Here is a 25,248-nt window from a genome sequence, read left to right as displayed (position 1 = left end):
GAAGAGTATGTTTCTTATCTATCACATTTTGATTATTTTTTTAAAAATTGTGGTTTAGCTTATCCTTGAGATGAAACATTAAGTGTTAAAGCTTGTTTGATATTTACCGTTAAAAACATTCATGTCTTATAGGTGAGATTTAATGTTGTACAACATGTTGTCCCAGAAGTAAAGGAACTTTATAACTGGCTTGAAGTAGATTTTCATCCACTGAAGTTATGTGGTCGCGTATGCAAGGTAAGTCCTGAAATTTTATTCAGAAGTATGTAATTTCTGTGTAGTTGACAAAATTCACACAAATGTTGATATATATACCATATGATGTATGGTATTTTTAAAGTGCTTTTTGTGTCCAGGTTATTTTATGTCACTATTAATAGCATTCCAATCTGTTTCTAGAATTTCTAACTGCATGAAAATGCTGCTTGAATTTCCATTCATATAAATACTACACATTTAAAAGCAAAATCTGGTCATGCAAATGGAAAATGCCCTTTTGCAAGAGTAGGTTCCTAGTTTGTATTTTAAGTGACTAATGGATGCTTCTGATTTGAAATGTCATTGTACAGCCAGAAAACAGCATTAACTGTTGCTTGCAGTGTATTCCTGTACATGTTTACAGGGAAGTAAATCCCACAGTATTCAAGTGGACTTTTTGCCTAATACGTGTGTGCTTAAGGTTGTAGGCTTAGCTGACATATATGTAATTCTCCGGAGTTGTACAGGGTGAAGCACGTTTCATTGTCTTTCTCTTACTATTTATAAGAACAAAGATATTTCTAATGTGCTAGATAAAAGGTGAAGGTAAATTAGCAGTGTGGCACACATTGTCACCACTGTCAGTCACCTTCAAACACAATTTAATACACATTGTGTTAGAAACACTTTAGTGATTGAACTAAGTAATGATTTTGTGGCCTTAAAACAGGACGAGGTATATTGGATTAGAGAATATATTGGGTTGAAAAAGTTTAAAGACTTGCCTTAATTTTCGCTCCCTGTGTATTCCTGAGTATACCCTCCTGTGTGCATGTTGAGCCCAAAAGTCCCTAGTTTTTGGCTTTAGGCATTCCCATTTTCTTGCTAATTGGAAAAATATACCTCTTTAATATTGGAGAAGATTAGCATGTTTCTGACATGTTATGGAAGCTCTTTAAAGTGCACTTTGCTATGCAGAATTGACTAAGCTAACAGACAAACTACGAGAGAAGGACAAAACGGACTTCAAATGAGTCTGGGAACCATTTACAGTTTATTTGCAGAAACAACAGAATGGACTGGATTCACTGACAGGATTTGAATAAACTTTCACAACTTCATTGGAGTAACAGATATTTTAAAGAAATGATAAGGGATTTTATTTTTCTGTAGGAAAAGCAGGATATGATAAATAAAACTAAATAACTCAGCAGAGGGGGAGTAGAGGGACGTCCAGAGGAGGGGAGGGAGAATAATTGTAAATAACATGATGAATAAGATTTGTATCATTAATTGTTATAAAATTCAATAAATATTAAAAAAATAATAACTACTGTGAAAAATTGGAGGGTTGATGCAATTTAGTGAGGAAAAGGTATTGTCTGAACCAGCCATGCTATCTTACAATCTCTAAATAATTCTGTATAGGTGTTGAACTGGGTAAGAGACCAATCTGAGAAGGAACCAGAACTGCAACTGTATATCCCCCATCTTCAAAATAACACCATACTCAGGCTGCTTCAGCAGGTATGATTGCAAAACAAGAATCTTCAAATTGGAATGTGCAGTTGGAGTGAATGTTGCAGAATTCCTAAATCCATCAAGATTCACCCAAACTGCACAAGTGAGGAGCTTGGTTGTGACTTTTAGGGTATTCTTAATGCCATATTTGTATAAGTTTTGTTGAGCAATATGGATGGGGCACCTAAGGAGCCCCACCCACAGTAGCCCTGCTCAAGGACTTCTACTTGGTCAATGGTTTTTTCCACTCCTCTCTTCACCCTACACATTCTCCACGCTCCCTGAAACCGACTTGAGGTGGTGATGGTGAGGAGAACCACTAGAACAGCATGCAGAGGGAGGAGAGGATCATTGTAATGTTTCTGCAGATGGTATATTCATCAGAGTGCATTGTTGAATTCTACCCTATAAGTTGTGTGTTTTACTGTTGTAATGCAAACTATCCTGGTATCTCATGACTGGCAGGATAGTGTGTTTTTTTTAAATAGAATGTTCTGTTCCTATGTATCTTTTAAGGATCACTTAGTGAAAGATATAAGGGGCATCCTTAATTTAGTTGCACCTGTATGTAGTAGATATTGGACGTGTTCCTTGATTGAACTCTGAAATCTCTTAAATTAAACCTTAATATTTGTCAGTTCCTTTTGACTAAGAGCTTATCTGTATCATAAGGAACATGGTTGTCATACACTGTTTTCTGTAATGTCTTCAAGTTCTGCCCATGTGATTAAAGCATATCATATAGGGAATATATTACACTTGTAATTCTTGTTGAATTAAGGAAACATCACTAATGTGACACACAACCATGTGGTCTGCTGTAACTTGACAAGAAGATGTAGTTACCAAAGAGTGGTGTTGGTGCAATGCCATTTTGAATAATGTATGAAACAGCACCAAAGAACCACATGCAGCAAACTACTTTTTTTCCATATGCCCTCTGGCCCTGCTCATTCAAGTGAACATGTGTAGGATGTGGGATTATTTCCATGTAGAGAACCCCCACTTCCAGTTATATTGTTTGTATAGTCACTACCAATGCACAAATATGCACAGGCTTTGTATATGTGGCCTCCTAATGGTGTTTACTATTAGTACACATGTGTGTAAAGACTACACAGATGACTGAGCATAAGTTGGGGCTGGGCTTATTGCTTGATTTCTTCTGCATGATGGCTGTCTGGATTAGGCTTCTGATGCTTAACAGAAAACACAGACAATGTTGCTGTGCTCTGAACAAGCTACAGGAGACAGAAACATTGCCTGGGTTACAGAGGTACAAGGCGTGGGTGATGGATCTACCTAGTTAAATAATAAATTCTTAACACAAGGCATTTTTAGTTTCAGTTTTCCAAATGCACATGTCATTGACCTGTTTCCTTTACAGTGGTAAGCAGTGTTATTTCTGATGTGCTAAAGGAACAGTTGAAGGCTAATTAGCAGCTTTACTCCGTTGAGAGACTGCTGCCAGTCTCCTGCACACATAGTTGCTGCTTGGGAGAGTGAGTAATTCCTTTGAATAAACGCTTGACAGAAAATGTGAAGTGTTTCTTAAATGTGAATGATTATTCACTATTGTTGATGGTTGAGCTGTTGACTTAAGTTAATTGAGCTCTTAAAAATGCTTGTACAATATTAGGATGAATAATTGGAAAGAGTTGAATATTCATGTGTTACGCAGGTGGCCCAAATTTATCAAAGCATCGAATTTTCTCGCCTGACTACTCTGGTTCCTTTTGTTGATGCTTTCCAACTGGAACGTGCAATAGTAGATGCTGCCAGACATTGTGATTTGCAAGTAAGTGCAGTAGCGAAAAACGTCAAATGTATTTAGATAAATCTGATTAAAGCTTGTTTAGTCAAACATAACAGTCACTTTTGTCTTTTGAATTCCAAAAAATGAGTTTCAGCACATTCTTCAGTGGTGGGGTAACCTCTGGCCGGTGAAGAGAATGAACTTTTTCACCAGAAGTCCAACAAAATTTCCTTCACCTGTGCAACCTTGAATGGTTGGAGTGAGCAAAGATTGAGCCATACAGCAGGCTTTCCTGACTTCTCTGTACAGCTTGGTAGTAGTCCAGCTGCTCCTGACTCCTGGAACAGCATTCCCAGAACAGTGCAGAACAGAAAAGTCCAAAGAATTAGGCGGGGCTGCCATATGCAAGTGAAAGTGCTTGGCTTCTCAAGCAAGACTTCTCTGATTCCCAGTCAATATGTTTTCTTGTAAAATGGTTGACTTTTAGAATTCAAAAGCTACCTTTCTGGAAATATAGTTAGAAACTTGTAACAGTTACAGAGCAGTTACAGCTGGTGTGTGTGTGGAAACAGACAAAGGAACTGAAGCTTCTAAAGCCCTGCCAGGTTTAGGCAGAAGGAAGGGTAGAAGGAATGCCCCCCCCCCTTCTGACTTGCTCTCTTTTATGATTTATGGAAATAAACTAAACTAGCTCCAGGGCTGACATAGTTTGTCCCTGTTCTATGGTTTTATTGGGGAAACACTGTGTTTATATAAGGGGCACAGGGGTTTCTATGGTGACAGGGAGGGGCCTTACAAAATCTGACCTCCCTCTCCGAAGGCAGGCATCTCTTTCTGCCATTGGAGAGGAAGATTTGAAAAATCCTATAGACCCTGGGACACCATTAGTTTAGATGCATCAGTTAAATCATGGTTCTAATCATGTAGCATTGTTTCTAGTTGAAGTACTTTGAGCTTGGCAACTGCAGTTTTTATGTCTTAGGAGAGGTATTCCCTCCGTGTGTAAAAGAATTGAGGATTCTGCCTCTTAGAAAATGCTTGCTTAGATACATGTGTACGTAATCTAATAACATTTTTTTAAAGATTTTTTTCATCATATCACCATATGCACATGTAATTGGTTAATGAACTAGATCATATGATAATATAGCTAAGATTTCTTTAATCAAGAAGTAATTTCAGTTTTTGAGTTTTATCATTTAAGTACAGTTCAGAAGTCTGTTGTATACCGTGCTGATCTCAATGTTAAATGGCAGTAACATAAGAAAAATAAGAGCTGGTTAGACAAGATTTAAAAGCAGCTGTGAGAAACTATCCTAAACATGCCCTTAATAATGAATTTCTGAATTACTCTATCTTAGGTTCGCATTGATCATACCACTCGAACACTGAGTTTTGGGTCAGACTTGAACTATTGCACTCGGGAAGATGCACCTCTTGGCCCTCAGCTGCAGAACATGCCATCTGAGCAGATCAGGAGCCAGTTGACAGCTATGTCATCTGCGCTTGCAAAGGCTCTTGAAGTGATTAAGCCACCTCACATATTGGTAAGTTGTAAGCTTTTGATACATCTTTAAAAGAATACTGATGCTTTATGGGAAACTTGGTATGTTCAGTCATGGTTTGAATATTTCTTCTCTTCCCTCCAATGCATGTTTGACTCCCCTGTTGCCTGTGTTCAAGGCACATGTCACCGCTGATGCACACTGCTTTCAGCCCTGGAAGAGTGCAGGGTGGGTTTACACTCTCGGTGCCTCGGAACACACACCGTGTACATGGGGAGTTGCCTGTACTTACATGCATTGCTTAAAAATATTTAGTGCTGGCATATTTATTCTAATACGGTGGTACCTCGGGTTACATACGCTTCAGGTTACATATGCTTCAGGTTACAGACTCCGCTAACCCAGAAATAGTGCTTCAGGTTAAGAACTTTGCTTCAGGATGAGAACAGAAATTGTGCTCCGGCGGCAGCAGGAGGCCCCATTAGCTAAAGTGGTGCTTCAGGTTAAGAACAGTTTCAGGTTAAGAATGGACCTCCGGAACGAATTAAGTACTTAACCCGAGGTACCACTGTAGAGGCGTTGGTAAACAGAAGTTGTCATTGTTCCACTTGCACATGCTTAGGGTTGACTCTGGGTGTAATGTTGCAGAAGTGGATAGGAAACTAGAGGCTGAGTAAAAAAAACAACTTCAAAGAAAAGGTGGGATTTAAAGAAAGGAAGAGAGAAGAAGAATCTGTTCTGAGTTGGCAGTGGGGGAAAAACACAAAAGAACCTGCATTAATAATTCCTCAGAATTCAGCAGTGCTTTACTCTCCCATTTGTATTTTGTATTTAAATGGGTTTTTGTTGTTCTGCCTTTAACCATTTTGCAGCTAGAGAAGGAAGAGCAACACCAGCTGGCTGTTACAGCTTATTTAAAAAATTCAAGGAAAGAACATCAGCGTATCCTTGCTCGCCGTCAGACTATTGAGGAAAGAAAGGAACGTCTTGAGAGCTTGAACATTCAGCGTGAAAAAGAAGAGTTGGAGCAGCGTGAAGCGGAACTCCAAAAGGTCCGCAAAGCCGAAGAGGAGAGATTGCGTCAGGAGGCGAAAGAGCGGGAAAAGGAGCGCATTCTGCAGGAACATGAGCAAATTAAAAAGAAAACTGTTCGTGAACGTTTGGAGCAGATCAAGAAAACTGAGCTGGGAGCCAAGGCCTTCAAAGATATTGATATTGAAGTAAGAAGCTTGTTGTTTCCCCCTGACGACTTGTTTATTGTAACCACTAGTGACCATTCACTAATGGGAAGTTTACATTGTAGAAAATATTGTATATTTTGTTAGACTTTTAGTCCATTTCTACATTCTTCAGGAAGACAGAAACCCCATTTGAATACCCTACCAGTAGCATCTCCAACTTCCCTCAACTAGGTTTCCTAACCTTAATCAAACAGCTTGATTACAAATAATGTAGTCTATTTCAGGGGACCCCTGACCATTAGGTCCAGTTGTGATCTACTCTGGGGTTGCGACACTCATCTCGCTTCATTGGCTGAGGGAGCCGGCGTACAGCTTTCGGGTCATGTGGCCAGCATGACCAAGCAGCTTCTGGCGAACCAGAGCCGGCATTCTGATTTGGCAAGTCCTAGGCTCTGTGGTTTAACCCACAGCACCACCCGCGTCCCTTATTTCTGAATATTAGAATATTTTAATAAAATGGATTAAAGGACTAAAAATAAAATAATATAGTAGATAATGCATCAAGTGGGGAAGCTGTATTAAAATTAAAAACAAGAATGTGTGTTTTTCTCAGAAATGGCAGTTTGATTTTTATTCTTTAACATCTAATGTCTTGACTATAGGATCTTGAAGAATTGGATCCAGACTTCATTATGGCAAAACAAGTTGAACAGCTGGAGAAAGAGAAGAAGGAATTGCAAGAGCGTCTGAAGAATCAGGAGAAAAAGGTATAAGAAAAAGATGTACGGTTAATAGCTGAGAACTAGGTGGAGAAACAGCATTTATTGATGACATTTGTGTGTGTGCTCCTTTTACGCTTTAACCTGAACAATCACATTTCTTTAGATTGACCATTTTGAAAGGGCAAAACGCTTGGAAGAAATCCCACTGATTAAGAGTGCATATGAAGAGCAAAGAGTCAGAGACATGGAGCTTTGGGAGCAGCAAGAAGAAGAAAGGGTGAGGTTTCTGAGAGTACTCTGGTGTGACGTAGTTACTTGATATTTTTTCTCTGTTAGTTTCTAGAAATGAACTTCTCAGCTGATTATATAGTTTATGCAGTAGTAGACAGTGTTTTAGAAATCTTTGTCACATGAGTGATGAAGAATGAATGATGTTTGGATATATTGCAATTAAAGAATTTCAGTCTGTGCTAGAACTCCAATTTTGCCATAAAAGAATTCAAATCTTCTGACTGGAATAAATTGTGTAGCTACACCAAGTTCTAATGTAAATCATTAGAATGCTTTGCAGCTTGCAATTGTGTAATAGTTAGAATCTGTTTGGGAACAATGAAAGCCATCATTTTAACTGTAATAAAAGTGATCATAGGGTTTATATAGGCTTAGTACCCAAGCTCTTTTTCCGTATACCATTGCGTAACAATAATAGGCCTACTGGGGTTTAAGTGGTCTGCTAAATTTTATTGGCATCTAGACAGTTTTTTAAAAAAAGAGGCATGTGGTGCCCATAAATTCACAAAAGACATTTGAAACAAATTGTATGCATCACTCTACTACTGATTTGGTTTTGTGTATGTCACAGATCTCAACTATGCAGTTGGAACGTGAGAAAGCCCTTGAACATAAGAACAGGATGTCAAGGATGTTGGAGGACAGTGATTTCTTTGTAACTAGGCTCAAAGAAGCGAGAAGATCAGTGTATGAGGTAAATCTGATTTTTGTGTTCTGACACATATGAGATTACTCCTGATCAGAACTTTATAGAAAATGGAGTGAGGGATGGCACTGGTATCCTCTCTCCTTTGTCATTTTAGCATGTTAGTGTCTGTGCCTGTTTTGATATGAGAGGCAACAATATTACGCTTCGCATCAGCAGAGAGGTGTCCTTTCTGATAAAATAATCTCATATAAAAAGCTTTATGTGTATCTTCCTCTTTGTTTATTTCATTTGTATCCTCCCCTTCCTCCAAAGACATCGGAGAATTCTCCCATTTTATAAGTTGTTTCTAAACTTCTCAAAACAGTTGTTTTACATCTCTGCTATTAATGTGGATTCCAGAACTGTTTAGAATCATAGAGTTGGAAGGAACCCAAGGGTTATCTAGTCCAACCCCCTGCAATGCAGGGATCTCAGCTAAAGCATCCATGACAGATGGCCATCCAACCTCTACTTAAAACCTTCAAGGAAGGAGAGTCCACAACCTCCCAAGGGAAACTGTTCCACTGTCGAACAGCTCTTACTGTCAGAAGGTTTTAACATAGGTTTAGTCTGAATCTCCTTTCTTGTAAGTTGAAGCCATTGGTTTGAGTCCTACCTTCCAGAGCAAGAGAAAACAAGCTTGTTCCATCTTCCATGTGACAGCCCTTTAAATATTTGAAGATGGCTATCATATCTCCTCTTAGTCTCTTTTCCGGGTTAACTATACACTGTTGACTCATGTTAAGCTTGTGGTCCTCCAGGACCCCTAGATCCTTTTCACATGTACTGTTAGTAAGCCAGGTGTCCCCCATCCTATATTTGTGCATCTGGTTCTTCCTGCCTAAGTGCAGAACCTTACATTTGTTCCTATTGAAATTCATTTTGTTAGCTTGTGCCCAGTTAGTCCAATCTGTTAAGGTAATTTTGAATTTTGATTCTGTCTTCTGCGGCATTATCTACCCTTCCCAGTTTCATGTCATCTAAGATTTGATGAGCATCCCTTCAATTCCTTCATCCAAGTTGCTTAGAAAGATATTGAGCAACGGGCCTAAGAGTTGACTTTATGTATAGCTGCCAAGCTACAATTAGTCATTAACACTTGTGGACACCAGATAGTTGGAGTTCATGTTTGAGCATTCATCCTGTAGGTTGCCTGTAACGTGTCTGGAGTTCAATGTATTAATATGTATTTTAGGAAAAACTTAAACAATTCCAAGAAAGATTAGCAGAGGAAAGGCATAAGCGCTTAGAGGAACGCAAAAGGCAGCGCAAAGAGGAAAGACGCATTGCTTATTATCAGGAGAAAGAGGAAGAAGAACAAAGATTGCAAGAAGAGAAGATGCTTAAAGGTAAACACTAAATAAAAGGCTATTGCTGAAAAAGCACCCTTGATCTTTGCTGTGTTTCCAGCAGTATTTATTTTACTTATCTAGATATAGATGTGCCATGGCTGCCATTAAATGAATTTGAATTTCATTACTCGTAAAATAATAATAGGTAATATTCAGTGTTGTCCGTCCACTAGCAGAATAGACATTGTTTGTGGAATAGATTCCCTCTACTAGGCCCACCCAATACGATCTGGAGAGTTTGGAGACGGCATGGGGGGCTGTGGGACAGGAAAGAAAAATGAATTCTCATACGACCAGAAGTCTGCTTGCACAACATTGGCCCATTAAATTTTAAGCAGACATGAAATGCTGTGCAAACAAAATTGGTAAATGAGAGGACATATGATAGACATTTCAAATATAGGATGGAAAGTCACTCTATCTGCATTAATATTTTGGGCAGAACAAGAAGAAAAAGAACGTGCAGAACGTGAAAAACGTGAGGAAGAAATGCGTGAATATCAGGAACGCGTCAAAAAACTAGAAGAGGTAGAGAGAAAGAAACGCCAAAGAGAACTGGAGATTGAAGAAAGGGAACGTCGTCGAGAAGAAGAGAGGAGGAATCTTGAAGATCCGCTTTCAAGGAAGGTAAATTCTATTTCTGATAAACTGACGTTTCTAAGCAGAATCCAGCGTTGCATGAGCAGAAGTCCTGTGCAAACAACAGGACTTCACTTCTCTCTTTTCCCCTCCGCACACCGCCACAAGTCTGCAAAATCATCTGTGGAGAGTCCCTCAATCCTTTGAAGTATATTTTGAAATGTGGAGGCCTGCTGGGTGGGGGGAGGACAGGAAGGTGAAGTCTGTTGCATGAGGAGAGTTTTGTTCTGCTTCTGCACAGATAGCGTTGGATATAACCCTCCAAATTCCTCTATTCTTAAATAGAGAATAATTTACATTAAAAAAAAGTATATGTGAAAGAACTCTTCAAATTCAAGAATTCATATTTAAGGGGGAAGCTTTCAACGTACAGCTTTTGAGTGGACTTCAGTTTTGTGCCTTGGTGCTATGGAAGAGAAAGTGATTCCACCTTCTTGCAGCTTTCTATGGCACCTTCCAGCATGTTCTCGAGGGTCCCCTGACTCACTGCAGCTGAATTTAGCAAGTGCTGGGAGGCTACCAGGGTTCAAATCAAATCAAATTTTATTAAACGGTCACAGACCAGATTAACTCGTACAGCTAGTCAGCGAAGCATAACACCGGAAAAAACAAAGGACAATTTCGATACATAACTGCAATTTAAAATTAGACAGCATAAATAAAATTAAGTATTTGCCTTCGCCTGCATATTGACATTGGAAAGCTCTTGTTTCCTGCGCCTAATAGCGGCTACACAAAATTTGGCCACATTGATCGTAATTTCAGGAACCTTATCTTCTACCAAGGCTCTCATACGTTGGAGTTCTGGTTCATTTTTAAGCTTTTGTAGAACTGGGGCAATAAAGGTCAAACGTAGATCCTCGTAGTAACTACAGTGCAGCAATACATGCAGACTTGTTTCCACTTCCGATGAGCCACACGGGCAAACACGTGACTCATATGGTTTGCCCTCATATCTGCCTAGCAGCAGGGCAGAGGGCAGAACGTTAAATCTGGCCAGGGTAAAGGAGTGTCTGTACTTAGGTATTTGTAAATCAGCCAAATAATTTGCGGGTGAGAACCCTCTCCCAAAGTCTCTAATTATGGCATGTTTATCCATTTTGCCCATATGACATTGCAGCTCTATGTCCCTAATGCGTTGGAGCACTTGACTTCTGGCTCTCTCATATCCTGCCGCTATCAAGATCTGCGGGGAGAATCCCAAGCTTCTTATCTTTTCAAACAGGGAAGCTTTCCAGGTGGAATGAAAGGTGTCTAAGAGTGTTAAAGGAGCCAAACCGGCCGGGGAAAAAATAAGTTTTAACCAGTAGTGTATCTTTAGAATCCACAGCCGCGCATTAACGGGTGGTTGTCCAACTTCTAAGCGGACAGCTATATTAGATACACAGGGGGGGATCCCCAATAAACACCGATAGAATTTTGTTTGAAATGCCTCCATAGGCGCAAAATTTTTAAAACTGCAAACCTGGGATCCATAAGTGAGTTGTGGGAGTATTTTTGCAGCAAAAACCTGGGAGGCCGCCGGAACGTATTTACCCCCTTTCCCGTGAAAAAATCTTGTAAGGGCTTTATTAGCCCTTCCTGCGTTGGCAATGGCGTTTTTCATCTGTTGGTGCCACGAGACCCTTTCCTGAAAAGTTATTCCCAGGTATTTGAAAGTTGCTACCTGGTCAATAGGTTGACCATTAATTCTCCATTTGTGTTTCCTTCTTTTTTTTGAAAACACCATAATTTTAGATTTGCTGTAATTTATTGATAGTTGTTCCGCTTGACAATAGTCAGCAAGTGATCTCAAAAGCTTCCTCAGGCCAACGCAGGAAAAGGAGAGTAGGACTGCGTCGTCCGCATACAGAAGCACCGGGATGGGAATACCTGCCAGTTTGGGAGGGTGGGCATTTTCTTTCGCCATATTTACTGCTAGAGAGTTGATATAGAAATTAAATAGCGTTGGCGCGAGGACACATCCTTGTTTAACCCCATAGTGCGTTTGAATTTCTTTAGTTAGATGGCCTGACCGATCGCATCTTACCCTCACCCTGGTGTTTTCGTATAGACCACGGATAAGGCGTAATAAGCGTTTATCTATGTTTGTAGCACCAAGCTTTTCCCAGAGTCTATCCCTTGGTATTAGATCAAACGCCGATTTAAAATCCACGAATGCTGCATATAAAGACCCCCCTTTTCTAGAGTATTTGTCTGCCAGGTGTTGAAGGGTAAGGGCCTGGTCTATAGTTGAACGCTTTGCTCTAAAACCAGCTTGAGCTTCTGATAGAATATGCTCTCTTTCCATCCACTCCACTAATTTATCACATAAATGAGCAGCATACAGTTTGCTAATAATACTTAATAGACTGATTGGTCTATAGTTAGCTGGCTCAGTTCTGTTTCCTTTCTTAAATATTGGAATGATGATGGCTAAACCCCAGTCCTCGGGGATAATAGCCGCTTGATTTATACTAGTGAACAAGGCGGCTAGCACAGGGGCCCACCATTCGACATTTGCCTTAAGAATTTCTGGTGGGATATTGTCAGCACCCGGGGCTTTCCCTGATTTAAGAGCTTGAATAAGGCCAGTAATTTCTTCTGTGGTTACAGGGGGCCATTCCTTACCAAATTCACTTGAAGCAGGAAGCAGAGCTGGGGCCAGTTGATTTGATGAATATAATGAGAGGAAATAGGCCTCCCATGCTCCAGCGGGTATAGAGTATTCGATTTCAATCGGGGAGTCTCTCCAGCTTTTTGCAATTATTTTCCAAAACGTGGCAGAATCTTTCCTTTGGGAGGCCTCCACTAGGCACTGCCATTCCTCCCTTTGTGCCTGGAGCTTTTTCTTGCTAATCAAAGCTTTATAACTGCGTTTTGACTCAAACCAGTCTAATGGAAGCGAAGGTAAGTTCGCTGTTCTATAGTTCCTGTACTTATCCAGCAGGAGGCGTTTCATAGCCATGCATTCTTGGTCAAACCAAGGTTTGGATTTATTAAAGTGTAGAGATTGCCGTGGCGTTTTTTTGTTGGTCAGATAAGGTTGTAGCGACGAAATCAGTTCCCGGAACATGTCTAATCTAGCCTCAGGAGTTGGGGAATTAACGAGGTTCTCCTTTCTAGCAAGAAAAATATCTGAGTGAAGTCTTTCCGATATTTCATCACTCAATTTGCTGGACCATTTAATACGTGAGTATCTTAGCTCCATGTTTTCGAAGCATGGGGCTACAAGTTTATCAGAGCAAAATAAATCTTTTCTTACATCCAGTATTAAACAGAGCGGTAGATGGTCGCTGTCAACCCTCTCCACCACTTTACATTCCTGTGCTCTGCTCAAAAGGTTAGATGACACCAGGACGTAATCGATAGTGGAGGCTCCCATGTTGGATATAAATGTAAATTCCCCACTGGGTTCTCTGTCGACACGACCATTTAATACAGTCAAATCCAGATTGTTGGAAAAACGTAGAAGGCATAGGCCTGCGTAATTGCAGCCCTTGTCTTTTGAGAGCCTTGGGGGAATAGAATGGGCTTCTTCAGAAATGGGAGGTACGTCGTGAAAATGAGCATATAACGCTTCGTCTGATTGGCCAATTCTGGCATTTAAATCCCCAGCCAGCAGCACTGCCGCAGCAGGAGTTTGATTCATTAGCTCATCGACATAAGATTCTATCCTATGCCAGAGATTTTTGATAAGCTGCTTGCCTCTTTGGGGAGGGGCATATATATTAATCAATAGAAGTGTGCAATATCTGCATTTCATTAATAATGCCATGGCCACACTGCTCAGAGGCTCCAGCTCGACAAAAGATGCTCTCAGCCTTGTGGATATTAGAATGCCTAGCCCACCCTTAACTCGTCCCCCTTTGTTGCTTGGTGAACCTGCGAGCGAAAATGAGGCAAAACCATTTACATCTAGATCCCCTGTTAGCCATGTCTCTTGCAAGAAGACTATATCATGATCTTGAATAAAATTGACAAATGATTGGTCAGTCGCCTTGTTGAGCCAACCAGCAATGTTCCATGATAAAAATTTAAGATTGGCTTTATCACAATCGAATCTTTGTCAATTATTAGCTAACGTACTTTTAGGGTTTGTCGCTTTATGTATCGGACGCCTATCGTCTTTGAATGGCGGGCTATCCAGCCGCTCTATGATTTCAATAGGTGGATGCAAAGTGCTCACGTTTGTGAACACCAGATCTTTATTATGCATAAATTCCTTCTGTGGATAGTCTGTTTTGGCCTGATTTTGGCCCAATTCTGTTTCATCTAGGTATCTCATTTTGTCCCATACGTCTTGTGGGGTCACCTTGGGGATATTTCTCCTTCGGGGGGGTGATGGAGTACTCTCCTTGAAGGGTGGCACATTCTCTCTTGGTGGAAAGTTAATCTCCGCTTTGATCTGAAGGTTACGTGTTGTGGTCTTTTTTTGGTCCCCCTTGATAACCTCATTGCCTGAAGCTCTCTCGGCCAGCTTATCTCTTAGCTTATCTAGTCTTCCCAAGATGTCAGTTTGTATTAATGGTGGGAACATCCAGAATTGGTCAATTAGGATATTTTCTTCCATAGTAAAGAAATCCTCACCTTTGCTTGCAAGGCATTGCGGGTTCTGTTTGTCAGGCCAGAATTTTGAGAGTTGTTTCCCCTTTCTAAGATTTACCTGCTTAGTTTTCAAAAGGGGGCTCAAAGGAGCCTTATTTTCAAAGAGCCTAAGTATTGTTGTCCGTGCTTTTAAAAAGGCAGGTCTTGACCTAAAAATATACTTGGCCAGGTTCTGATCCCTAAAAGTGGTCAGTGCTCTCACTGAGTGACCATCATAATGTAAATATTCCACCGAGGTGATATCATTAGCATTAACCATTCCTGGCAGTATGTCATTTAGACTAGATACAAAGTTCATTATTCGCTGTTTCCCTGTAAGGAAGCCCTTAGGCTTCGGGAAGTTCGTGAATACCAGTTTTTGGGGATTTAGGATCAAATTCCAATCTCTTTCCTGACTGGAGGCTTGCCAGGTCTGAAGGGGGGTATCATCTCTACTAAACGCTTCCTCTTCCCCGCTGTTCGATTTGCTAAGTGTTTTATTGCCTTCATAGGAAGAGGCCTCTACTTCCGCAGCATCAGGTTTATTAAAAAGTTGGTTATCCAAGGACTGAGTTGTTACTTCTGCCTTCTCACTTGCTACTGGAGTCAGCCTTGGCGAGTCCTCCTTAGCCGGTTGCTGTGTAACTACCTTTGTTTCTCTCTTTTTACCCTTCTTTTTGCTGCCCCGTGTGGTCGATTTATTTGGGGCTGGGGGAAGAAGTTTAAACAATTTCTGCCAATGTATGTTTCGATTACTGCGGGTATACTTGGCTTTCCTTGTTGTTTTAATATTTTTACTTTTCTTCACTTTTACCCTTGAGTTATGTCTTTGCAGATTCTTATTTATTACTGGTTTGTTCGTCGACGCTAGCTCAACTGTTTTATGTTCTTGTGGCATATCATTTAATTTTAACTCTTTTAATTGAGATGTGAAATTTTCTACTAACGTCAGCAGTAGCCCGTTTGTTATTGTTAGATAATTTTTTATGTTGGCTAAATCATAACTTATTGCTAGGGAATAATCCAAAGGGCGACCGTCACTCAATTCTGTTTGAGAGTATTTTGGAGTAGGTATCTGGTTTTGATGGGTTGATGTAATTTCTTCCGTGGGTAGCTGTTCCTTAGTAATAGAGGTATTTCCCTCCTGAAGTTCCTCGGCTAAAGCTAGTTCTTGCGCTAGGCTGCATGGGGAGTTAATATTTCCAGTATCTTGGTATATCTCTTTAAAATTAGACGTCCAATCAAGAACAGTAAGAGAGGGGGGTATTACTTCATCAAGAATTAACTCTTTTTGTGGACTCTTACCCTCCTCCATCTTAGGAAAGTAATTTGTGATTTTGCTTTGTCTTTTACCAGGGCCCGAGGGGCTGATTGCCGAGTCAGGCAGTATACCCAACTCCTTGTATTTTCTTCTAGTAAAAACCATGGTAAAAGTGGTCTTGATATAGAGAGAGGGCAGTTTACCCCAGGTGCAACTGCCTTAGATTGGGGGGCAAGTGGGGGTATCAATCTATATTCCCACCTGCTCTCTGCAACAGCTTCCTGATGTGCTCATCAACAGCCTCAATATATTTCTCTATTTTGAGTTCTCTGCTTTTAGATCTTGGCAATTGTCCTAAGCCTGTAGTTTTCACCTCAATCATGCGACCAGCGCTGTTTCACAAATGCTGCAACCTAGTCAGAATATAATAATAAAACAATGCTGCCAAAGAGACAGCAGTAATAAAACGGCTAAAAACTACATTAAAATTAAAATTGCCTTATTTAGGCAATTTATGTGCAGCTGGAAAAGGATAATAGTGGAGTTTGGCTATAGCGCATGTACAGCTATGATAACCTTGTATTTCGGGTCCTAGCTTAGTCTTTAGAGGCCTAGCTTAGTCTTTAGAGGCCACCGCCCTATACTGAACGAAGGATATCCAAGAGCCCCAGAAGGGAAACTTTCTGTGGGCTGGTTCGCTGATTCCTTCTAGGTAGTCTTTCAAAGGCCTACCACATAAGGCAGGGCACAGAACGATATCTTGCTGAAGCCGGTTTTCCAAACCTCCAGAGGGTCCTATCCGATACACTGTTGTGGAGTTATTGTGTAGATTAAAAACTTCCTGTAAAAAACTCAGGGTGCCTTCACCAGGAGTCTCTGAGAATATAAAAGCTGGTCTCCTCGAAAGAGTTTATTAAAATGAAGAACGCTACCAGGGTTGGGGGGGGTGTATCCGAAAAAAAAAAATCGGTCCCCTTTTCTGTTAGCAGATGCACAAGGGCACCAAAAAATTAACTGTCAACTGGCCTTTTAGTATCTCTGTGATCAAATGATGACTATGAAATAATGTAGTATGAAGTTGATCAGGAGGGGGAAGAAGGATCAGGATCTGTTGGTTAGTGTTTGAGTAGTTTGCAATAGATCGAGCTTTTGACCACTGTTTGTCTTAACAATAGCAGCAGCTTAAAAGTTTATTTTACCTAAATTAGCTGGCTGAGAAAGAATGCCCAAGGATGTGGTGGAAAACAGGAGTGGATTCTTATATGAAGAGATTCCCAAGCTTTCTTCTGTTACTTATCAAAAAAATCCTGGGATAAGCATGTGCTCAGAGACAGTCTATTCCTTAAATCTTTTTGTATGTCTGCCCAGTTGAGCCACTATTTTGCACCAGTCTCTAGTTGGCGGAACTTGTGGTATTACAGTCATCCTCGTGTTGTGTTTGCTTCAGGTTGAGTGTTTTCAGGTCCCAGGGCGACCCAGAAGTACCAGAAAGGGTTACGCGTATGCGGGTTTCGCATATGCGCAGACGCTCAAAATGACACCACGTGCATGCGCAGAAGCAGCGAATCACAACCCGTGCAGACGTGGGTTGCGTTCTGCTCAGGTTGCGAATGGGGCTCCAGAACGGATCCCGTTCACAACCAGAGGTACCACTGTAGTAAAAAAAAAAACCAAAGTAGAAGAGCCTGCATGCTTGAAATCTTCCCACTGCTCAACTACAAAGAGTGTTTCCAGAGCTGTAGCATGTTGGTTTGTTGCAGCAAAGTGAACTCTGGTCTAAAAAGCTCGTGTCATAATCAATTCATTAGCCTTTATGGTGCCCCAGGAGTCTTCATTGTTTTTGTCTTAAGTATTGCTTTATATTAATATTGTCTTCGGCTCAATCATTGGTAATCTTTTCAATGGGTAAACTTTGCACCAGAAAATACATGCATTTTGAAATTTTATAATGGTGAAAATGTGTGTATTAATTTGGATAATCTGCAGCCCTAGTAATTTCTCATTCTTACTCTATTCGTAATTTTTCTAGTGGAGTATTAGAGGTGATCCTCAATTTACATATTGTAGTTGTCATGTCTGAAGGGTCCATTTGTATGTGAAATTTGGGATCTATTCCTTTTCTCCTGCTTTTTAGGAGTAGGAAAAATGACAGAAGACGTTGCAGCCTTTTTTGAATGGATTGACTATTGTTTCCAGTTCACTTCTGTCATTTCTTCCTCTGCCATATTTTATTCTAATTTGAACTGTCATCGCCTTAGCTGTTCATTTGCTATGCTCTACAAAACATAGTGGTGGTTTCTCTTGTGGCTACATTTTGCATTTGTATGCCATTTCTCAAGTTAGTATTCAGTACTGAACATGTCACTCAGAGATATGTGAATAATTCTTATTAATAACTGAGCAATTTGTTTGGGTCATGTTGGGACAATTTTACTACCTATTCCCCATCCCTTTTGTTGAGTTGTAACTAATAGTTCAGGTCCAGTATAATGCAGTACTTTGCACTTGTCCATGCTGAATATCCATCCATATATTTGTCACATGAGGTCTCATTAAATTTGTAATGCCACAGAATTCAATATATACTTTTGTTTTTAATAACTAGTCAAAAAACAAGTTTCACTGACAGATGAGTTCATAGGTTCTCAGTTTGTTATTACAAGTCAAAATAATGTCATGCCTATACTATTCTATTGAAATAAAAGCATGTGATATATACAAAACCACATTGGTTGGGTTATTAGTAACGGTACTTTTTATTTTTGATTTAAATGTAGGACTCTCGTTGGAGTGATCGAGAACCTGGTGAAAGCACCTGGAGAAGAAGTGCTGAGCCAGACTCAGAATGGAGGCGACCAGCACCACCAGAAAGGTATTTATTGGAATAATGCTTAAAGTGTCTACAACTTCTTAATGTTTCCTTTGTGATCCTGATGTCCTCTGCAAAGGTGAGTATTGTTGCAGACTGCGTACAAATAAAATGGGTTGTGTCCAACTAAATCATTGCATGCACAGAATGCAATAAAATTGCATTAGAATAGCAAAATTACTTAATTGTTTATTTTGACAATTTATACACAGTTTAACGCAATAGTCTCTAAGGAGTGTACAAGGTTGATTTAATAAAGATAACTATCTGTTAAAAGGATAAAATCAGAATTCTAGAATAAAGTCTTCAGTACATGCTGGACATTCAACAGGCAGAGGGCCAATCTGAACTTAACTGGACGGGAGTTCTATAAAATTGGGTCCACAGTATTGAATGTACATCTCCTGGTAGATGCAAGTTGTGTGTCTAAGCCATGAGGGGATACTAACAGTGACTCACCTGAAGACCTCAGGGATTAGGCAGTCCCTAAATATCCTTGATCCAAGTTGTTAAGGGCTTTGCAAATTAATACAAGAACCTGTATTACATTGAGAAAGCAACCAGCCATTTAAATGAGAACCTTAGGTCTGCAGTTTTTCACCCCAAGTGAAGATTTGGCCTCTTAACCTTTCTCCAATTCATTTGGTTATCAAACAGAATTTATAAGTTCAATGACGTATACTAATTTCTTATGTTTCCTAGCATACGTAGACTTTTGGATAAAAGTTTGTAAGTTCCCGGCTAAAGTTGGAAGAGAGCACCTGAAATATAGTTGGATAGGCAGCAGCAAGGAAAGAAAAAAGATTATTTGTACATCTTTTACATTGATCAGAACTCTAACAGAATTGTCTATTTTTTAATATTTCAGCAACATCCATGCATCCTGACATTTCCTTTGAAACATTTCAGCAGTGGGCAGTCCCCAGTGAAGTAGTTTTGTTAGTGCAAGGACTTCCTATCCCTGTACCTCCCAACAGCCCCCTCCCCCAAATGGTGGGTTGACAAGAAACCCAGAATAGATGATGTAGGGTGCACAGGGGAAGAAGAGGGAGGGGAAGTCCTGTTGCGCAGCCAGAAGTACTTGTGCTAACAGAACTACTTTGCTGGATAAAGCTCTCTTTTTATAATTATCCATCCCTTGTGACACCATTGTTCTTTAGTATCTTGTTACATATGATGTTTTATTTATCCTCACCACTCCAAAATGTCAAGCTGACTACTCACAGGTTGTATGTTATTTCCTACATGGAACAGATTTCTTTATGGGAAATAACATGTGATGTGGTGTAATTAGTACTACTGTGTAGGAGTAAATATACCAAGTGGCTTTCCAGACAACTGAAAACAAAACTTTTATATTCAAAATGCACAATTTTTCTATTTAAACAGAGAGTGGCGGCGTGGAGACGCACGTGAGGATGAAAAACCTTTACGAAGAGATGATTTGCCTCGGCGTGGTATCTCAGCAGACAGAGTAGAGTCTCCTCGTGAAGCACTAGACGACAAAGTGCCGAAGCAGGAGGCTGATGAAGACAAAGGTCCTAAGAAAGTTCTGGATGATGACAGAACAAGTTGGCGCTCAGCAGAAGAGAAGGGCCCCATGCGTGGCTTAGATGATGACAGGGGCCCCAGGCGCGGGCTGGATGACGATAGGGGCCCCAGGCGCGGGCTTGATGATGACAGGGGCCCCAGGCGTGGTCTGGATGATGACAGGGGCCCCAGGCGCGGGCTGGATGATGACAGGGGCCCCAGGCGCGGGCTGGATGATGACAGGGGCCCCAGGCGCGGGCTGGATGATGACAGGGGCCCCAGGCGTGGTCTGGATGATGACAGGGGCCCCAGGCGCGGGCTGGATGACGACAGGGGCCCCAGGCGTGGCTTAGATGACGACAGGGGCCCCAGGCGTGGGCTGGATGATGACAGGCCAAGTTGGCGCAACACAGATGATGACAGGGGCCCCAGGCGTGGGCTGGATGATGACAGGGGTCCCAGGCGTGGGCTGGATGAAGACAGGGGCCCCAGGCGTGGGCTGGATGATGACAGAGGCCCTAGGCGGGGTTTGGATGATGACAGACCAAGTTGGAGAGCTGCAGATGAAGATAGGCCTCCCCGGCGTGGGCTGGATGATGACAGAATGTCAAGGCGTGATGAAGATAGGGGACCATGGCGTAACACAGATGAAGATAGAATTTCAAGGCGTGATGATGATCGTGGACCTAGACGTGCTGGTGATGATGACAGAGGTCCTAGACGTGGAGATGATTCTAGGCGTGGAGAGGATTCCAGAACTGGACCTTGGAGACCATATGGGAAACCGGGTAAACATACAAATTGGAGCCATTCATTTTGTGTTCTGAGAATAGCTAGCATACATTCTGTTTTAAGTTTGCACAGAAAACGCTTTGCATTCTGAGATGACTGCAGCAAACTGAAAAGTACCTCATAATGTTTCTATTGAACATTGTCTGGAAAGTAATGTCGGTAATATAAGAATCTAAAGGGTTACATATTTGCAAGTCAAAAGCCAACAAGTGCCAAAAGGGCATAGAAATTATATCCATTTGTTTGCACTTCTTTACATCGTTGCCACTGCAGTGTAAAAAATTTGATTCCTTTGCTGATTAATTGAAGGTATCCCAAAGTGCAGTTCTTGTACTTTGATTGCTAGATACATTTAAACAAATGACTAAAAAATGGAGATGATCTAATGGGTAACACTGGTTCCAGAATTAGTTGGATGCAAGTATACTGGATAATTACAAGGAAAAAAACACATTCTCGTTTCCTTATTCAAAGAAATCATAATAAAGCACATGTAAACATGAAACAAGTTATTCCACATTGTATTCCATTTATGCCAGATGTATTCCCATCTCAGATATCCATAATAGAATGGGATTTTGCATGTGGAAATCTCAGTTGTGGTGTGGAATCATAAGAAATAGAATACAGACTCCTTGCTTGCATGCATGCATGCATGCATGCATGCATGAATCTTTATTTGTGTCAGCTATCAGCCATAGCAATAAAACAACAATACAATATACAAAGAATAGAAATAAAAAGTCAATTATATAAAATGCATGAATGGAAGCTCCACATTCTTACACTATTGAGAGTAGTACACCTAAGTTCAGATATTTCGCTGTCAATAGGTGGTTGGAGAGAACGAGAAAAGGCTCGTGAAGATAGTTGGGGCCCTCCACGAGATTCCAGACCTTCAGAAGATAATGAATGGGATAAAGATCGTGATGAGAATGAGAAGGATCGTGAACTTGACAAGGACCGTGACTTTGATCGGGAAGATCGTTTCAGGCGTCCTAGGTTTGATTTCATTACTTTTAAATTGTGTGTAGCTTGGGTTTCTCCTCCCCAACCCTTATGAACTGGGGTAAGGCCCCACCACAAAAATCTTTGGGATATTGGGCATCACAGTTTGGGGCACGTGAACAATTTTGAAGTGGTAGTAAGTAGCCAAAAGCAGAGTTGTTGTTTTTTGTTAATTTGATGAGTTTTATGTTACCAAAATGTGCACTTGAGTGCTACGAGCATTAGCTGGAGAATAGTTTGCAATGTTTTTACCCACAAATGTTTACAAATGCTTGTTTCTTGGAAAAAATGATTTTGAATAGTGCTTTAAAAAAAAAAAAAAGTTTTGTTTTGTTCCAGTAACAGTTTGCATAAGAGTAGCTTCTGGGTCGTATGGTTGATTTTCATTCATTCCCTGGAATGTGGAGTTAAATGCTTTTTCTTATTACTAAAATACATTTTTATAACTAAAGAGATGACGCTGGCTGGAGAAGAGGACCAGCTGAGGAAACCTCTAGCTGGAGAGAGTCAGGCCGTCGTGATGAATGGGACAGAGGTGGCCGTGATTCTAGAGATGACCGGGGTGGCCGTGATCTTCGAGATCGGCGTGTTGAAGACAGGGAAAGGAGAGGGCCAGGGCCCCTTCCCAGAACAGATCGGGAAGAAGGTAGACTTGTTTTCTGTAGTTGGGTACCCTAAATACAGCTCCCTTTCAGGAAAACACAAAGGAAGCACACTTACAGTATATATCATTGCATAATTGTGCAAATAGGGTCACACTTGAGAACACTTAAATATTTTTTTTTAAAGAAATGAAATTTGATGGTGTAGCAAGATATGATTTAAACAGGTAAATACAAAAGCCGTATCACTTCTAAAATGTTTTTTGTACTTAAAAGACTTGCAAAGTATTTGCCCCTTAGCTTTGAACATTGTTGGTTACAATAAGTATTTTTTTTCTATTCTGGGTCTTCAAATCCATAGCTTATCAGTTAATCAGACCACCTATAAATCATGTTAACTTCTCATTCCAAAGCTATGTGGAAAGATTCATACAAGATCCCTCCGCCTTTTCTTTTTTAAAAAAGTTCTATTTTTGGACATTCTCATCACAAGTTTATGGGTGTCTTGCGAATTGCTATAAAGCTGTTTTGGATGGCCTGGATTCCAGTGTCATCAAACTTTTTCTCTGAATTTGATAATAGTAAAACATAGTGAAGGAAGCATAGCCATAATACTATCTTTCCCCCATGTAGTGAGCTCATGGAGACGTGGCGATGACAAAAAGGAGGAGCAGGAAGAACGGGAAATTGTTCGGAGACCACCTGCTGCTGCTCCAGCTCCCTCTGTGTCAAAAGAACGAGAAAAAGATGGTGAGAAAGAGAAGGGGGCCTGGAGAACAGAAAAAGACCGGGACTCCCTTCGCCGCACTAAACTTGAAGCTGATGAAGATGGGTGGACCACTGTGCGACGTTAAGTTCAAAACCTAAACATGGTTTTTATGTTGGTGTTTAGCATTGATTGGTAACAAATTATAATATTGGTGCTTTAACACTCTGAATTGGAATTCTTTTAACAAAATTTTCTAGGTAATGTGAAAGCATGAAACTCTTACACGTGTGAAAACTGATCATGCACAGAACTTGCAACTAAAAGTCAGAAATTGAATACTGGTTACCTGAAATTTCAAATGTTGTATATGTCACAGATCACTTGGTGGTAAGAAATAAAAAATATGAACCCAGTAGGTATCTTTGAGTGGCATGTATATCTCAATCAAAAAGAAATCAATTTTTATTTTAAGTAGCTCTTCATCTGGAAAATCGGTATGGTCTGCAAAGTGTACATTTAAAACAACATTTCTAGTTACATGAAGTGATGGCTTTGTGAGACTACTGCCTAAAATAGATATAAGCAAACACTTTCTATTTGGGTATTTTGATGGCAAGAGGTGTTTTTTTTCTGATGGTATTATACAAAGTCAGTATGTTTTGAGTTGCATACGATAAATGTTATGGACCTTTTAGCCACACGGGGGTTTTTTTGGGTAGATTTTTCTTGAATGCATATACTTATCAAGCCATTTTGCAGTCTTTGTTCTCACAATGAATGCCAGCACAGCAGTCTCAAAACAACAAATAAGGCTTTTAAAATGAAAGCGTTTGAGAACAATCATACTGCTGAAGTTTCCGACCCTTGGCATATAGACTTTGCTTTTTCTGTTCATGGATAATTCATGCCTTTTGAAGCATTTATATATAGTATCCTATTTCAAGTATGTGGTCTGGAGGAACTGCTCACTCTTCCCTTCCTTCCTTCCCAATTTCTTGTCTTCTGGGTAAGTGCTTTACCTTAAACCAAGTGCTTTGTAGTATGGGCTGGGTTGACTTCAATTTTGAGGGCAAAGTAGTAATGTTTATGATTGTTTTTAATTGAAGCCAACACAGAACTTGCTACTATGTGTTAACTTCAGTGATAAATAAACTTAACAAAATAAGGTGCTTTTTTTGGTGTGGCTTCTTAATCGTTGCAGCTTGTGCACTCAGTCTGCCTAGAGTCGAGGTCCTTTCACCATACTGGTGAAACGATTCAACACACGTGACTTGCAGAAGCTGAGATGTAAAAGCATCATATCAAACCTTTGGGCTCCATCCAAAGGATCAGATCGCTATTTTAATACTTGAGTGAATCTCTCCCAAAAAATGCTCAAGTATAAAATGTAGGCAATTTCCATGCCTTGATTTCAATCATGTTTTGAAATGATAGGTTCACTTGCTTGTTTTGTAGAAGAAAAGTTGAATCACCTGCATGTTGTGTTTTGAGAAAGGAGTTTGGAATTGGATTAAGCCAGAGGTGGAGAAACATTCTTTAGCCCAAAGACTACATTTCCTTCCTAGGACTGTATGGCAGTGATGGGCAGGACTTAAGCCACATGCAGACTTATGAATATACCATTCACACACTTGTCCATAACCCATCCCGGCTCCCTAGTGAGCTATTTCTTTTACAAAATAGCTCAAATCCTGTAGCCTTACTCAACTTCCCCTCCACCTCAACAAAGAATAAAGAAGTTCATTTCTCTTTGGCTTTTTTACTTGATTTTTAATTCCTTCTCTCCCCCTACAGATTGTGGTTCAATTTCTGAGTGACTACAAAGAGTTTCAAACCATTTTTGCCATTTTCTGCTAGTCCCCTCCATGTTTTCTCAGTCTGCTCTCTCTTCCTGTTGCCTTTTCCTGCTGGCCACCTCCACTTTCAGCCAGATCCCTACATGTTATGTTCTTCACACTTCACACAATTAGGAAGAGGAACAGGCAGAACAATGAACCTTTAATGATCAGACAGGAGGCAAAAAGTTCCCAGCTGTATCTTGATTGAAGAACAGCAGTA

General features: G+C 40.4%; 1 protein-coding gene across 1 annotated transcript in view; it reads left to right on the top strand.

Moving 5' to 3' along the window:
- The window catches only part of EIF3A (eukaryotic translation initiation factor 3 subunit A), a 31,943-nt gene extending 7,588 nt beyond the window's left edge, over positions 1-24,355 (top strand). Inside the window, exons 8-22 of the mRNA XM_081005192.1 lie at positions 133-237; positions 1,627-1,725; positions 3,401-3,517; positions 4,837-5,022; positions 5,853-6,200; positions 6,824-6,928; positions 7,047-7,160; positions 7,746-7,868; positions 9,058-9,211; positions 9,657-9,841; positions 18,458-18,552; positions 19,939-20,867; positions 21,705-21,873; positions 22,332-22,525; positions 23,115-24,355. Of these exons, the coding sequence (XP_080861318.1) occupies positions 133-237; positions 1,627-1,725; positions 3,401-3,517; positions 4,837-5,022; positions 5,853-6,200; positions 6,824-6,928; positions 7,047-7,160; positions 7,746-7,868; positions 9,058-9,211; positions 9,657-9,841; positions 18,458-18,552; positions 19,939-20,867; positions 21,705-21,873; positions 22,332-22,525; positions 23,115-23,335 (3,144 nt within the window). The 3' untranslated portion in view covers positions 23,336-24,355. The remainder of the gene's footprint in view (positions 1-132; positions 238-1,626; positions 1,726-3,400; positions 3,518-4,836; positions 5,023-5,852; positions 6,201-6,823; positions 6,929-7,046; positions 7,161-7,745; positions 7,869-9,057; positions 9,212-9,656; positions 9,842-18,457; positions 18,553-19,938; positions 20,868-21,704; positions 21,874-22,331; positions 22,526-23,114) is intronic.
- Positions 24,356-25,248: the final 893 nt, after the last annotated feature.

This window comes from Podarcis pityusensis (genome assembly GCF_964106645.2).
Source record: "Podarcis pityusensis genome assembly, chromosome: 5".
Taxonomy (NCBI): Eukaryota; Metazoa; Chordata; class Lepidosauria; order Squamata; family Lacertidae; genus Podarcis; species Podarcis pityusensis.
Note: the sequence above shows the minus strand (reverse complement) of the source record. Positions and strands in the feature narration are given on the sequence as shown.